This window comes from Leptidea sinapis, chromosome 6, assembly GCF_905404315.1.
Source record: "Leptidea sinapis chromosome 6, ilLepSina1.1, whole genome shotgun sequence".
NCBI classification, from domain to species: domain Eukaryota; kingdom Metazoa; phylum Arthropoda; class Insecta; order Lepidoptera; family Pieridae; genus Leptidea; species Leptidea sinapis.
The window spans coordinates 8,841,057-8,858,228 of record NC_066270.1 but is presented as its reverse complement, the minus strand read 5'-3'; the positions used below and the strand labels follow the sequence as shown (position 1 = coordinate 8,858,228).

Here is a 17,172-nt window from a genome sequence, read left to right as displayed (position 1 = left end):
AGTCTGTGGTATTTACTTTTGATGGACAGTTTTTGCCTAAACGAGTATATATGTGCTACACTTCTCTTACTGTAGACTTGTATATATATCCTACTATTCAATGCTACAATTGTTGTCGGTTTGGTCATGTGAAATCTCAATGCAGATCTAAACCAAGATGTTTTAGATGTGGTCAAGGACATAGTGGTGATAACTGCTCTGTTCAAGATGATTTTATATCTTGTTGTTTATGTAAAGGTTCCCATATTGCAACTGATAAAAAATGTTTAGAATATGAAAGACAAAGAGCTATAAAGGAATCAATGGCTAAAAACTGTATTTCCTATTCAGAAGCTTCAAAGATACATCCATCTGTCTCTCGAATTTCATATGCAGATACATTACTCTCATCACCTAACATCACTCCTAATACTTTTCCAACCCAGCATCAACATTCAACACCTAAAGCTATAAACAATACTTCATATAAAAAAACTGTTTTTGTTAAACCAAAGCCTCCACCTACACTTAGCAAAGGATATGACAAATCTGCTCACCAAGAAATTTTAAGGGATTTTAATATTCCCCAACCCTCTAATGGATGTGCATTAATTAACAAAGAAAATGAAAATCCTTTGGAATCCTCAGTAATTGATTTAATTATTTCTGTTATAAAATCTCTTAGTCAATCGAATGAATTTTCACCGTCCAACGCTGCCTTATTAGTTTCTGCAATTACTCAAATTTATAAACCAAATAATGGACAAAGTTCTTCAATGGAATTGTCAAAGCATCACTCCTAAAAAAAGTGATCTTATTTATTTATTAAATAAATATAAACCTTATATCTGTGCTCTTCAAGAGACATGGTTGAAACCAGGATCTTTATTTAAGATTCGTGATTATTCATGTCTCAGAGAAGATCGTGTGGATGGGCATGGCGGAGTAGCCATGCTTGTGAAACACCCTCTTTCCTTTTCTCTCTTCTCTATTCCTTCTCACAGTAATGATTTTTCTATTATTGCTGCTTTAGTTGAAAATATCTGTTATGTATCTATTTATATACCTCATCCTTCTTCTGCAATCTTAAATGAAATTAAAGATATTATTTCCATTCTTCCGAAGCCTTTTATGATCCTTGGTGATTTTAACTGTCGCCATGAATCCTGGGGTTACTTATCTTCTAATAGTTATGGTAACACATTAATAGATATATTTGATTCAGTGAATTTGTGTATATTAAATGATGGTCGTCCTACACGACGTTCTCATCCTGACGAGGGCCCAAGTGCTCCAGATTTAACAGTCACTACACCTAATCTTGCTTCTTCTTTGTCCTGGGATCCATTACGATCTACTTTTGGTAGTGATCACTTCCCACTATTATTATCATTTCCAACCTGCAATAATAACAATAAAGTATTACATAAAACTTATTCTCCTCGTTTAAAATATAAGCTTAATGATGTTGATTGGGATTTATATAAAGATCTAATAAAAAACAAAATTATTACACTTCCAAAAATTAATCCAGGTACAGAATCTCAGTGTGCAGATTCTTTAGCAAAAATCTTTATTGAGGTTGCCAATGAGATATTTCCAAGTAAAAATAGCTCTTTGGGTTTTATTCCTTCTCCTCCTTGGTGGGAATGAGTGGGACGAATGTACTGAGGCAGTAAAGAGAAGAAAATATGCTGAAATTACATACTGTCAATGTTCCACTGATGAGAATTTTGAAATTCTTACAAAGAGTATGTCAGAAACTTCAAAATTTCTAAAGAAAAAGAAATTTGATGGCTGGAAAAATTTCTGCTATTCAATATCACCTGATGTCAAACCATCTCTTGTATGGCAAAATATAAGAAGGTTTAGATCTGCATACAAAGATTCATCTCCAAAATCAATCCCTTTTCATTTAGTTAATAGCTTTTTAGATAAATTGGCTCCACCTTTCGTTCCTGAAGACCTAATAATTGGTTACCCTGTAATAAATATAAATAATGATAACTGTTTTGGTTTAAACAGTATATTTTCTCTCACTGAACTAAAAGGTGTATTGTCTCATGTTAAGGATTCTGCTCCTGGACTGGACGGTATTCCGTATTCCTTTATCTCTCATTTAGATGATGATGCTTTATTTTATTATTTATCTCTTATAAATTCCATAGTGACATCTGGTAACATCCCCTCCACGTGGAAACGTCAAGAAATAATTCCCGTACTGAAACCTAATAGGTGTTCTTCAGACCATTCTGCCTATCGCCCAATCGCACTTACTTCTGTTTTGATGAAAATTACAGATTAAGTATATTCATTTCTGATATTCAATTATCATTTTCAAATAATAAATCAGTAATAGCTGCGTTCTTAGATATAAATTGTGCCTATGATAATGTCGTTATAAGTATTTTAAAGAGTAAGCTTTTACAACTTAATATACCTCTGCTATTAACAAATTTTATCATAAACATGCTTTCCGAAAGATACATAATCCTGAAACTAGATGACAGGAAGTCAATTACTCGACTTGTTTCAAAGGGCCTCCCCCAGGGATCAGTACTTAGCCCAATATTGTATAATATTTATACACACGATTTAAAATCATCACTTAATAGTGTAAATGTTCTTCAGTATGCTGATGATCTATTAATTTACTGTCGTGATATTTCTATTGAAAAAGCTAGTTCTTCTATAACACAACCGCTGATAAATTTAAAAACTTGGTTGGACTTAAATGGCCTTGATCTATCACCTGAAAAAAGTACAATAGTTTTATTCACGAGATCAAGAACTCCTCCTCCTATTTCTATATTTTATGAGGGTTATCAGATTCCAGTTAAAGATAATGTTAAGTTTTTGGGAATTGTCTTAGATTCGAAACTAACTGGTATCCCACATTGTGATTACCTAAATGCTAAATGTGAGCGTACTCTTAATATTTTAAGATGTCTGTCAGGTGTTTGGTGGGGTGCGCACCCTTTTTGCATGAAATTGTTATATAATGCTCTTATAAGAAGTATATTAGATTATGGTACATTCTTGCTGGAGCCTGGTAGTGTTAAGGCATTTAAAAAACTAGATCTCATACAGTCCAAAGCTTTACGAGTAGTTTCTGGTGCTATGCGGTCAAGTCCTATCAATGCTCTTCAAGTAGAATGTGGTGATCCTCCACTACATCTACGTCGTCAATATTTAGCAGACAAATTTATATTCCGATCTTTTCAGTTTCTTAACCACTCTCTTTATAACAAACTTCAGAAACTTTCTGATCATATAGATTCATCTGCATATTGGTCAAATAAAAAACCACCTTGTCTAATCAATAGTTTTAAGAAATTTATCAACATAAAAGCTCCTATTCATCGATCCATTAATTATCCTCTTTTCAGTACTAGCTTTGAAGCATTAATGTTGCTTCCAGAAATTAATTTTAACTCGGATTTAAATAAGCACGATATTAGTACAAATTTTTCGTTTAATCTTCTTAAAAATACTGTTTGGGTTGATTACCATCATATTTACACAGACGCGTCTAAACATTCCTCCTCGGATCCCGTTGGTGTAGGTGTCTATCACGCTCAATTTAAAATATCACAGAAAATTAAACTACCTCCGGAAACATCGGTGTTTACTGGGGAATGTTATGGTATTTTTAAGGCTATTGAATATATTATTCTATTTAAACTTCCAAAAACAATAATTTTCTCTGATTCAAAAAGTGCCTTACAGTCTCTCAATAGGTTCCCATTTAAATCAAAAAACATTTCTTCTGTTGTCATAGAATTAAGAAATCTATTAAATAAATGCAATCACTTTGGTCTTTCTGTGTTGTTTGTATGGATCCCCAGCCATAGCGACATTCCTGGTAATATAAAAGCAGACCAACTAGCTAATGAAGCCGTGGTCGATGGCGACATTTTCCCTTATAAAGTTTTTTGCCAGGATCTAGGTGCTCTTCCTATAGTTCACCTTCAGGATTGTTGGAATAGACTTTGGACTGAAACTGGTCAATCAAAAGGCAGGAAATATTTTAACCTTCAGCCACTTATTTCATTTAAACCATGGTTTTTCCGTGCCAAATGCAATAAGTTAGTATGTTCTTCTATCATAAGAATGCGTTTGGGTCATGTTTGCACTCCTGTTCATCTTAACAGATTAGGCATTGTATCTACTGACATGTGTGAATGTGAATCCGATAAATGTGATCTAGATCACATTTTCTTTTCATGTTCTCTATACGACCGCTCCTCATTCCTGAATGATCTAATATCTCTTAATGTTCCTTTTCCTACCTGTATATCCTCTCTAATTATGTATCCATGTAAATTTTATAAAATATTGTCATCTTTCATTCTTCAGAATCATATCAAAGTTTAAATATTTGTAATGTTGTTTATGTAGCAAGTATATATGTATATTTATGAAATTTTTAATATCCGTTTCAATCCTCTTTCTACTTATCTGATCCTTTCCCGTGTTCCGTATCCTTTTTTAACTTAGTTTCCCAATCTTTTAATCTACGTTATTGGCAAAAAGTAAACGCTATTGCCAAAAGAAGAAGAAAAAAAAAAAGAAAAACATTATTCAATAAATTATGAATTCTTACTGTATTTATATTTTACAGTAACTATTACTATTAAATTCAAATTATGCAGTAACTACGAACTGGGAGACATTTATGAGACTTCTTCTCTTGAGTTAAATTATTTTTTGCCGGTAATACCTATACTACTACTAGTACATATTAATTTTGTTTTAGACCGTCAGCCCGCCAAGGCATCAGAATTCAAAATACAATTTGGAATTTTCAATTCGCCTGCTGGTGATTATATTTATTTTAATTGTTGTTAAATAATTAATTGCAATTTCTTATTTTGTACAATGTAAAGATGTTTAGAAGGATCTAAATATAAATATATAACCTACCTATTCCTTTTTTGGAAGCTATCTCCTCGCATAACCATAATTATGTCAGGAAAAGGATCTTTTGAAAATCAATACCCTGATTATGATCAAAACACGACACAAACCTTATTAAAGTCTAAGGATGCAGTAAGTATAGTATACATTATTAATATTTATCTAGTTTCAGCTAATTATGAATGAATGAAAAATGATAATGTAGAGTGTAGACTAAGCCTAATTAAGCAATATATTAAGATGTAACATCAAAGCTCATTCTTATTTTGTATTTAAGATTTCTGAAGCATTCCAAAAGAAGTTAAACAATTTCAAAACATCTAAACTACAATACTTGACAACTAATTTGCAAAAAGAAATATTTCATGATGGAACAGTGTACACAGGATCTGCAGGTCTTTCACTGTACTACTTAATGACTGCTATTGGCAATCCAGACATGTGCAATGACTATTTACAGGTAACATACATTAATATAACAACCATTGGGAGGCTCCTTTGCACAGGATGTGGGCTAGATTATGGGTACCACAACTGTGCCTATTTCTGCCATGAAGCAGTAATGTGTAAACATTACTGTGTTTCGGTCCGAATTGAACTAAAAAGTAAATGGTGGATGAATTGAGTAATTGCTTACCAAATTTGTGTACTGAAATATGAGTATATGTTACCGCTAATGTACTTAAATAGACTACAGATTAATAGATTATCAAGTTGAGTCTGTTTAAGTGCAAAAAATAACTTCAATTCTTACTTGAAGTAGATAATTTGCAGACTTACAACCACACATAATAACACAGTCAAATAAACAGACCCTTTCTTGAATACTAATTTGTTAAATGTTGATGTGTTTTGAAATAATTCATTATTAAAGTCACCTATCTGGTTTGAAGGCTTCACTTTTCTCCATCTGTCTGTCCCCTCTATCATTGCATAGTATTGATTGGTAATTTGTTTAAGTATGCTCTTTTCTAAAATTATTAAATATCTGTGAAAAAAATTATTAAACATCTTTGCAATAAATTATTATATTTATAATAATAATAATACTTATACACACTTTTACACAAATTATCTTGCCCCAAACTAGGCATACCCTGTACATGGCCACAACAATGATATATTTAATATAATATACTTACTTTAATTACATTAATATGTCCATATTCATCATATAAATGTTTGCACTTACCGGGACTCGAACCCGGGACCTCTAGCTCAGTAGGCAGGGTCACAAACCACTGGGCTATATGGGTCGTATATTATAAATTAACTATAGACATAAGTTTATAAGTCTTTTAAACACAGTACCAGCTCCATTGATATGAATTAGATCTATAAAAGTGTCATATTTATAAATTATTTTATAACAGGGGTTCAAAGTTTGATAAACATTTTCTTATCAGAGGAAATTAATTTATTTCTGATTATATGTCTTTTACTTGACTTTTATATTATTATATATTGATATTATAATATTTAATTATTTATTCCTTCTTCTTATTGTGCCTCTCCACTACTGAAGTTTGGCCGTCAGCTCAGCAGCTCACCTGGCGATCTTCGTCCATTCCTGGATGTTAAGCAAACGGACATTTTACTTTGCCCAACATTATAAGTTGGACCAGTTGGTATCTCTTGTGTCTCAAGACATGGCCCAAATATTTAGTGGTAATAATGTTTAATTTTTTTTATTTATTGATATTCCAGAGAGCTTTACAATACATAAATCTTGATAATCTGAGAGGCAAACGTATTAGCTTTCTTTGTGGTGATGCTGGTCCTTTGGCAATAGCGACCATTATTTCATATAAACTAAGTAGAACATGTCCAGAAAATGTACCCCATTACAAGGAACTAACAAGGAGGTAATCTATATATATATAAGAGATTTCCACGTATATATATATAGTCACTCATCATGATATCTCTGGAACCATTAGAGCTAAAGACTTGAAATTTGGTAGGAATATTCTTTTCACCGAGTAGAGGTCAGCCGGGTTTTCTAAAATTACATCCGCAAGAGTTTTTTTTTATTATGAACAGAACAATGTCTGTAGGGTCAGCTAGTAATATTATAAACTATTAAGTAAAATTTCATTACCTCTGTAAGATTTCATTCATCTGATTCCTGCCGCCGAATTCCACCTTCGCACGACACGCCACAAATTAGGTTATCATCCCCAAACTCTGGATGTGTGGTGGTGCTCCACAGTGCAGTTTTTAAGGAACTTTCTTCCATGTTTGTAGTAAAGCTGTGGAATGAGCTTCCTTGTGTGTTTCCGTGACGATACCACATGAGTTACTTCAAAAAAAGCGCGTAGAACGCATTAAAGGCCGGGCACACTCCTGTGATTCCTCTGGTGTTGCAAGAGAATGTGGGCGGCGGTGATCACTTACCACCAGATGATCCGTACGCTCGTTTGTCCTCTTTTCCATAAAAAAAAGTATTTAATGTACCCATGTCGTATCGTCCCGGACACCGCACAAGGAAGCTCATTCCACAGCTTTGTAGTACGTGGAAGAAAGTTCCTTGAAAGCCGCACAGTGGGGGACCGCCTCACATCCAGATGGTGGGGATGATATCCTAACTTGTGGCGTGTCGTGCGAAGGTGGAATTCGGCGGCAGGATTACGGGATGAGACGAGCAGGACGTTCAGTTGATAGTTATTGATACACCCTGCCCATAACGTGCCGCTCAGGATTCTGGAGAAACCGAAAAATTCTTAACGGCACTACAATTGCGCTCGTTATCGTGACATGAGTTAAGTCTCATTTGCCCTGTAATTTCACTAGCTACGGCGCCCGAAACACAATAATGCTTACACATTGCTTCACGCCAGAAATTGAATTTAACATGGGCCGTTGGAATTTAGCACTTTGACGTAATGTGCGGTGGTGTAATTCGGCTGCCGGTAGCAACCTGAACAACTCCTCTGAGCACGCAACGTGATAAATGCCGTAGAAGATGCAGAGAGAACTCACATCTCTACGCAACGCCAAAGTACAAAATACATATTATACTTAAAATATAGTAATGTTGGTAGTTTTTGATGCTCAATATTTCTAGCTAGCTATTATTATTAGGTATTATTTTAGGTTATTAGATCTGGAATCATTGTGCAGTGTTTCACCTGATGAAATTTTATATGGAAAATCTGGATATCTATATTCTTTACTATTTGTTAAGAAATATATCAATGGAAAGGATATCATACCATCATCTCATATTGAAAAGGTGAGGTCTTTCAAGTACTTCCATGTTTAATAGTTGAATTTAAATTAATTGAATTGAGAGTAAAAATAATGAATAATTGAAAAAAAAAGTACAGCATATCACAAAATATTGATAATTTTATTATTATTATATTGGCACTAAGAATTATGTTAAAGGAACATTGGTTGAGAAAGTAATGTTAACATGTTGTTAGTACGATATTTGGAGCGGCAAAAAGATTACTGGGAGAGTTTTTTAAGCTTTTTCTAGTCTCCGATGAAGAAAATAAAGAAGTGGTGGCCGTAATATGAGTGATGTCTAAAATAATTTAAATACCTCAGTCACTTTAAAATAAAACCATATGTGCAATTCACACGTGGTAGAAGTGAAACCTTCTAATATTTTGGCTTAAAGATAATGAGACGAATGTAGAATGAAGAGTATAATAATTGTAGGTTTTAGTAATGATCACACTAATTTATATTACATAGATTTATTCAGACTCAGAGCTTACATTTTCGATAAATGATACAAGAGACTTATGGTAATTAAAGTATGAAATAAATCCTTTGGTCTTAATATGATCAATATCTCGTTGAAATACTGCGTCAATTACTGTATTTGATCTTGTTGTTCATACAGTGCGAATACTGCACATTTTCAAATTAAACCTCTAAACTGCATATGAAGTCCTAGTATATGTCGCTAGGATAACACATGATTTCAACCGCTTTGAAAGTCATTACTATTAAGTATTACCGCTACCATACTTATTTTCTCCTGGTGTCTATGTAGTAATACGTCGTGCGAATGACGTCAGAGTATATTGAAGTATACTCGCGTCATACAAAAGACAATATTTTTTTCACTTCTCATGCTCTGAAATTGCTTATTTGTGCACGATATAGACTGCACAAAATCGATTTTTGTGCACAAGTGCACAAAAGGATCTACTCATAAATGTATCTATACTAAGGCAAAGAAAATGAGCCATACAGCCAAACACAATAAAAAGTTCAGAGATAAAATTTGTTATTATTTAATATTCACTTTAATTTATTTGCCTCAAGTGTTTTTTAAGACATAAAAGATATTAAAATTTAAATACGATAGGTTATTTAATTAATTAAATATATATATATATATATATATATATATATATATATTACCAATTTAATTCAATAGTAGGCTGTATAGGTCTAGAGCCCAAGCCTTATATCAATGTCGTAAGATTAAAAAAAAAGCGGCGGGAAACAGGTCATGTTTTTTCGTGCGTTTATTAATTTCTTTAAATTTGCTAAAATTGTTAAAATGGCCAATGTATACTACTGTTTTATTTCCTCGCAATCGAAATGAAAAGCAGAGTTTATAACTCGTACACAAAACTTATCCTCGACATTACTATCAGTCTAAAATCTCGGATAAAAATGGTTCGTTTTGTGCACTCGTAAAATCTACTATTTTCTCCCACGAAATCTTGTGAATTTATGTGTCTGTCTCGTTTTTTCTTTCCATCGACTTCCAAATCACAACGAATGCTAAAGAAATTTTCACTTCAAATATATAGCTTATCTTACTATATATATTTCTTTTGAGCGTCTGTTGTAACTGAACCTCTCCTAAACGGCTGGACCGATTTTAATGAAACTTTCTGTGTGTCTTCAGGTGGATTCGAGAATGGTTTAGATTCCCAATTGAACTTCCTCCTAAACGGCTCGACCGATTTAGATGTTTTTTTTTTTGTGTTCCAGTAAATTTGAGATTGGTTTAGATTCTCAATTCCGTCCATATAATATAATTCTCCTGCTCATGTGTATGTTAGTGAACTACTAACGGCTGGACGGATTTTTCAAATTTAAGACGTGTGTACAGGACAACATCTGTCGGATCCACTAGTACTTGATAATACTTATAATAAATAAAACCTTTGTTAGGTAACAAGTGCAATATTGGCATCTGGCAAACAATTCTCCGCACAAACAAAGTCTCAGAGCCCCTTACTTTGGCAATGGCATGATAAAGTATACCTGGGTGCTGCTCATGGAATGGCTGGAATACTCTATATGTTGCTACAGGTAATTATATTTTCCAAGTATGTATTTTTAATAATTCTTTTATATTAATAATTTATATTTGAAAATATTTATATAACACTAAGCTGACCCTACAGACGTTCTGTAGATAATTAAAAAAAAACTGTTTTATAGAAATTTGCCAATAATATTTCAAAACACCAAGAATTATTTCGTAAGAAATGCTGCCTGTTGTTATAATGAAATTGTTTCACAGCAGAACTGTCAAACCGTGCGTCAATAAATTCTCTCACAGAAAATATGTCCATACAAAACAAATATTGGAAATAAAAATAATTATGGGTCCCAAATCAAAATAAAAAGTATCCTAACTCTCAAGTTGGACTAAACTGCACTGTTCCTGTACCGTTCATTAGTAAACTAGTGAACGGATAGACTCCTAAAGGAGTCCATCGCGGACAAACGACGTGTCACGTAATTAATATATATTAGCTAATGTATAATAAAGTAAAGGTGCTCACTCACTGGAAGCATTTTCCTGTAATCGAACATTTCAGATTCAGCTTTGACCACATTACAATCTTGCCTCCCTGACTGGCAAGACTCTAATTTGAACACAGCAACATGGTTATACAGGTTGTGTCAAAATATTATTTTACAGGTTTCACATTCTCACTTCTTCTCCTTCACAGATGTAATTTTAGAAGTGTACATCACATTACAGGCAATTGCTCCCAATAATTTATGCTATTTTTGAGTTTTCTTTGAAATTTGAAGTCATTTCCAATATTACACCCTGTAAATGAACCACTCACACTACATTCTGCATCAATAAGAATATAATTGAAATGTTATAATAAAGTTTATTTCACTTCAGGCTGCGGAGTACATCAAATCGAATGAGTTGAGATTGTTTGTGAAACCAAGTATTGATTGGTTGTTAAGTCTTCGCTTCTCAAGTGGCAACTTTCCATCTTCATTGGGGAGCAGTTCTGGAGACCGGCTTGTGCAATGGTGTCATGGTGCACCTGGCCTTGTGCCACTTTGTATAACAGCATATAAGGTAATTACTTGTAAATGTAGTTTACATTAATTATTTTAATACATTATTGGAGTTTACTCCTTAAGAATCGATTTTCATATAAGGCGCCCGGTATGAGAAAAATATGGATAGTAAAATCAGCTCATCAAAATGTCATACTAACGTTTTTGGTGCGCATCATTTCTCGCGCACCTTTCACTTTTATTATATTATTGAAATTTATTTATTATTATACTTTCATAAAGTTAAGTGAAAATTCTATAAATTATGGAAGAAAGTGGTGTAAATACTATTATTTACTTTCCGGCACTTTTGCCGGAAAATCTGATAAGCACGTGGGTACTAAGTATGTTACAATTCATACATTAAAATGGCATGTGTTGTATATATAAACATGTGTGCTTTGTATTTATTTAATATTGAATTATCAATATAGTTGATACAAATTTATATGAGCTATGCACATAATTAAATGTTTAATTTATTATGGAGAGTATATATAGCGCATTTCACGCCAAATAGACAATTTTTAACCTAACCTATTATTTTATTTTTTAATATATATATATATATATATTTTTTTTTTTAAATTAATACGCTTTTATTATTTTCTGCTGTATGTATGTTTGTAACCGACTCCATTGGTCTTGATTTTGTTTAGTACCTGTTCAAAGACAATCGTTCTTGAGCAGTAAACTCCAGTCGTGCGTCGGAGCTGACACACACACACTTTTTTTTTGACTAAGGCTGGTTCAAATGGGAAGAATATCAGCGCAAAACAATTCTTTACTGTTTAAACAAACCATAGATAATTTATATATCTAGATAGAGCCTCTTGCTGCTAGACAACCGATGAAAACAGGCCAGGTTTATTACTTTAGTGTGCATGACAGACTGCGTCTTACACTCGCGATTTATATGTTACTTTTTGTGCGTGTAATGCTCAAAATAGAGGTTATATTGTCAACCTTAATTTTTTTCGACGTTTTCACAGCTGTCACAGTTTATCCAGAAGTATAAATGATCTAAAGTTGAAACCTTGTTAGGTCAAGGTTAGTAAAATATGTATTAAAAGGAATTATCTTAAAACCTATCATCAATAAGTCGCACATACAAATAATGAAGTATTTTATTAATATTAAAGGTATTAGTTAGGTTTGCTAAGAGGTGTATTAAATTCTTTTTTATGAAAATTAGGGACGAGACGAGCAGGACGTTCAGCTGATGGTAATTGATACGCCCTACCCATTACAATGTGCCCAACTCATGTGCCCAGTAATTTCACTAGCTACGGCGCCCTTCAGACCGAAACACAGTAATGCTTACACATTACTGCTTCACGGCAGAAATGGGCTCCGTTGTGGTACCCATAATCTAGCCGACATCCTGTGCAAAGGAGCCTACTGGGTAAACTGGTTAACAAATTAAATCTTTATTAAAAAATATATACTTTTCGGTTTTTGAAGTCGGTTTTTTTATTATATTTAACAATAAAAAATATTGTAAAGGTAAACAAAACAAGGGCTCTGTCGGTTTTTTAAACAACTTTATTGCATAAAATATAAATGTACAAAAGATGCCTTAAACTACTGTACAACAATTGAAAAAAAAAAACGTTATTATTAATTTTCAGATATTCAAAGAGGAAAAATATTTAAAAACTGCATTACAATGTGGTGAAGTTGTGTGGGAGCGAGGCTTGTGCACGAAAGGATACAGTATTTGTCATGGCGTCAGTGGCAATACATACGCGTTCCTACAACTATATCAAATAACTAAGGTAAAATTGAGTTCGACCTACTGATCACCAAAAACTTATTATATCGCACTGCGCTCGTCACCCTCAGGTTATGGTCTCTGATGTACATATATCGGCACACTTCAATCCGGTTCAAAAAATGTTTACTCACTCTTATTTATGTATACCTAACAACTGCCCTTAATTTGTCGGAACAATACCAACATCCTATATTAATATACCAGTAAATGGCTGAGAAATATCACTATTAAATAGGATTAAACTACGATTATTTAGTTCGTTAAAAAATAAGAATATAGGTATAATACAAATACATAAATGATATATATTACACATAATACCGTTGATGTAACTGTGTCTATCTGTTACTCTTTCATGGCTGAACTATATAAATTATTTTGATGAGATGTACTATCATGCCACTATTTTAAAAATACCAAAAATTACTATAAAATATCCCAAGAAATTAGCAAATCACTAACAAATTTCAATAACTGTTATTGATGTGTACAGTGAATAGTCAAACCATGCGAAAGCGCCTTTAAACTTCGTTACTATGTCGCCCGAACCAAAATGTATTTGTAATACACAGAAAATAATGTTATAATTGGCTACAATTTACAAAGGCGAATTCGATGAAAGCCATTTTATACAAATATGTTTTTACATACAATATAAATGTGCTGTTAAAGTGGCCATACATGTTTTGTAGCGTTTAAATAACCTATATTCTATAGGTGATAAGTTCACCTTCCTTGGGCTAACTGTGAAAATTGTCAAGATCAATAAAGATATATTTTCGATCTCCAAAATCCAATTCGAGCACTAAAGCATTTATTCGACCAATCAACGCTAGAGAACACTAATCTATATCTATATTAAGTCGATTGTCTCACTCGACATTTCGTGCGTTATTTTAAATTAAGACAATAGTCTCACTCCAGGAAGCACTCTCATAACTTAGAACTAAATGTTGCAACTGTTATCGCTTTCTCAAGCTAACAATGAACAATTGATTTTGCTATTTTACAATAGAGGGTGCGGTGACCAACGTATGTAAGTATGTACATAAGAACACTTAAAATCTTGAATATTGATGTCATATTTGCACGCACCTCTTATAAAGTGCTAATAGGTACGTACATGAGTCTAATGAAGAACAATTTCGACTTTTAAATGCCAGAGGACGCTGTAACCACATTACTCCAAATTTGCACTGACCTGTATAAATACCACTGGACAGACTGTTTCATATGTTTGACAGCAAATTTTTTGTGCCTATTTTATGCGCCACTCGTGAGCGTCCAGAGAACTAATTTTGACGTATGATACAAATGACTGCGAAGTACAATACTCTGAAGTATTTTTGAATTTTGCATTTTGAATTAATTTCGTTCGTTTTCCGTGTTATTTATACTTTTTTTTGTAAATAGTTTCCCGCCATCTATCGATGTTTGCTGAGGTTGTCATCACTAGTTTTAGTATCGCAGTCTCTCGCTACATGGCTAACAGCGCCAAAATGGCTGATATCAAACTGGCACAAAAGCACGTTGACAGCTGCCAGTCCAGTGGTATATAGTAGAGGTCAGTGCCAATTTGGCATGCTAATATTGCATATACATAGACTTATAAATATACTAGTGTTATGTCTAACCGCAAAATACAAAAGTAAAGTGAATATATTATTAACCACGCTTGGCTTTAGTTCCTTACGCACACATTGACTTATTAAAATTGGTCAAGCATTATCGGGCTTTCAGGTCGTGTATATGCAGACATATTCTAACTCTAATACCTATAAAATAGATGTCATAATCGCATAAAACTGTTATCTATTGCTTAATGAAACTATTTGTGGTTGTACTATTTTTCATATATAACACCTCAGCATAATAGGCCAGTTTCATCTATTAAAATTAAATTATGAAAGTATGTTATTTATAGTGTTTTTAGCATAAAAATTACGAATTCAATTCTAATTTGTTGTAAAAACTTAAGATTTATTTATATTTTCAAAATTCAAATAACAGTTTTATTATATTTATGTCACGTGACCGAAAACGCCGACCACCTACTTGTGACGTCACTATAGCAGAAACAATTTGAATAAAGCAACACACAGGATTGCACTGCACATTAGACGTTTCTTTGTTTACATTATTATGACGTCACGATCATGGCGGCTACCTTTTGGCGCGACTATTTATCATTTAAATGTTAAACAGTTTTTCTTAGCATAAAGTGGAATTATTTTGAGAAAATAAAAATATCAGTTGACTGTCCAATCCTTTACGATCATTTTAGGAAATAATTAAAAAAAAATCGAAGCATAGCCTATTATGTGACCTGTAATAGCTGTGGCACTTCCACTTGTGTTTTGTATTACGTGGATGTATTCATAATTCATTAAAAGAGGGCCAGTTTGAACATTGACAGACTTTACTGTAATTTACAGCACACTGTATTTTAATAGTGTTAGCTACTTAGATGATTTACGGCCGTTACCAATATAATATCTACAGATACAGATAAATTACTACCTTCTACTCTCATTAATAAGCCGTCAATAATCTGAAGCTGTCCCAATACACCCGCTAAGCCATTTTTATCACCTTATATTGGGACGCGTGAACTGCAATTTCCATACAAACTTCTATCGCTGGTAAGCTATACGTCGTCCCATTGACAGGCAGCGTGTACGGATAAGATGAGTTATCGTCGATAAGTTTATTGGGACAGAAAAGTCAACGATAATTACGATTTTTATCTCAAGTAAGAGATAGACTGAATATTGGGAACGGCCGTGATACGTCTAGTCTCTTGCTGCTAGACAACCGCTGAGAACAGGCCAGGAATAATACTTTAGTGTGCGTGACAAGCTACGTCTTACACTCGCGATTGATTATGACACTTTGTGTTAGTGTGCGTGAATTGCTCTAAATAGAGGTTAGATTTAAATGCACAATATTTTTCGACGTTTTCACAGCTGTCATAGCATATCTGGACGTATAAATGATCTAAGGTTAGCTAGTATTATGTTAAAAGTTTAATATTATGTAATAATGCACATGCTGTGGGGCACAACACAAAATTGTCCAATCACAATCTCTTTTACTATTCTACTTGTGTTGAATTATATTAAGGGTATGTTCCGATATGCACTGCGAGCACTGCACAGTGCTATCACTGTAGAAAAATTCGTTCCGTTATGGACTGCCAGTATACAGCCGCAGTGCCCTAGGGAAATATATGACGTCATAAATCGCCGCCATATTCTACTGTGATCACTGGCGTTTTCGAGGTAAGGTACCCGCAGTATTTTGATCACATGATCAGTCAAAACGACTCGAGTGCCTCACTTTTACGCCTAATATTTTTAGTTCGACAGTACTGCAACAACAGTTTTTTTTAATGAACTAGAAAACTTTAATACACTCATTTGAATGCTGCGTCAAAAAATGCGACTGACAGTATACGGGATTGCGTTCCATTTTAAACAGTAACCAGTATAACTGGCTATAAAGGAACTGCTTCACAGTATACTAAATTGACGTCACACTGTATAGTAGTCTCAGTGCATATCGGAACAACCCTATAACATCTCATATTTAATCATAATTAAATCGAAAAGTTTAAAATTTACAGAAACCAGTTCACTTGTACAGAGCTTGTTGTTTTATGGAATGGTGTGCTCTGGAAAGACCGGGATCCCAGTTACATCAACCAGACCGACCTGCTTCACTGTTTGAAGGTTTGCTCGGGAGAATTTACTTGGCAGAAGACATAAATAAACCAATGGATGCTTTATTTCCGGCATTTTGTTTGTAAACTTTATGTTCGTTCTGATGTACATCATATTATATCAGTATCTGATTGTTTCCAAATTTAAATCGGACGTAACGTAAATCCAGAAAAACGTTCCAAACCACAATCATGTGAAATTTGAGTTGAGAACACAAAACTGGTCACGTGATTCATATTAACGGACTGACAAAAAAATGGCAGCCCTACTGTCACTCTTTAAATAGCATCATGACTTAGTAGCCCAACCCACATGTATAGATTACACTAACATTTATTAAACATTAAACACGAATTCCTTAAAATGTGACGTTTGTGGCTTGGAACGTTTTTCAAGAACTACATCCAATTATGTTATGATCTCATATTTTTTAATCTAGCCTTTTTGCCTAAATAAAATTGTCTATACAAACTGAATTCCTTA

The 17,172-nt window shown here is 33.4% G+C and overlaps 1 protein-coding gene across 6 annotated transcripts; it reads left to right on the top strand.

Moving 5' to 3' along the window:
- The first annotated feature begins 4,551 nt into the window (after positions 1 to 4,551).
- Positions 4,552 to 17,160, top strand: LOC126965046 (lanC-like protein 2). Of its 6 annotated transcripts, none has more exons than XM_050808483.1 (9): positions 4,554 to 4,801; positions 4,924 to 5,031; positions 5,177 to 5,359; positions 6,607 to 6,764; positions 7,996 to 8,134; positions 10,048 to 10,188; positions 11,024 to 11,209; positions 12,822 to 12,968; positions 16,593 to 17,160. In XM_050808483.1, the coding sequence occupies exons 2-9, from the start codon at positions 4,948 to 4,950 to the stop codon at positions 16,773 to 16,775; spliced, it is 1,221 nt and encodes a 406-aa protein (XP_050664440.1). In that variant the 5' UTR covers positions 4,554 to 4,801; positions 4,924 to 4,947; the 3' UTR covers positions 16,776 to 17,160. The 6 variants fall into 6 exon arrangements, with proteins under 6 accessions (XP_050664444.1, XP_050664440.1, XP_050664439.1 ...); XM_050808485.1 differs by having other exon boundaries at positions 4,560 to 4,695; XM_050808482.1 differs by having other exon boundaries at positions 4,554 to 5,031.
- Positions 17,161 to 17,172: the final 12 nt, after the last annotated feature.

Bases quoted from the DNA above. Each gene is read 5' to 3' on its own strand.
- LOC126965046 (XM_050808483.1), top strand. From the start codon at position 4,948: ATGTCAGGAAAAGGATCTTTTGAAAATCAATACCCTGATTATGATCAA. The intron at 10,189-11,023 runs GTAATTATATTT...ATTTCACTTCAG, and splicing joins TACTCTATATGTTGCTACAG to GCTGCGGAGTACATCAAATC. The intron at 12,969-16,592 runs GTAAAATTGAGT...TAAAATTTACAG, and splicing joins AACTATATCAAATAACTAAG to AAACCAGTTCACTTGTACAG.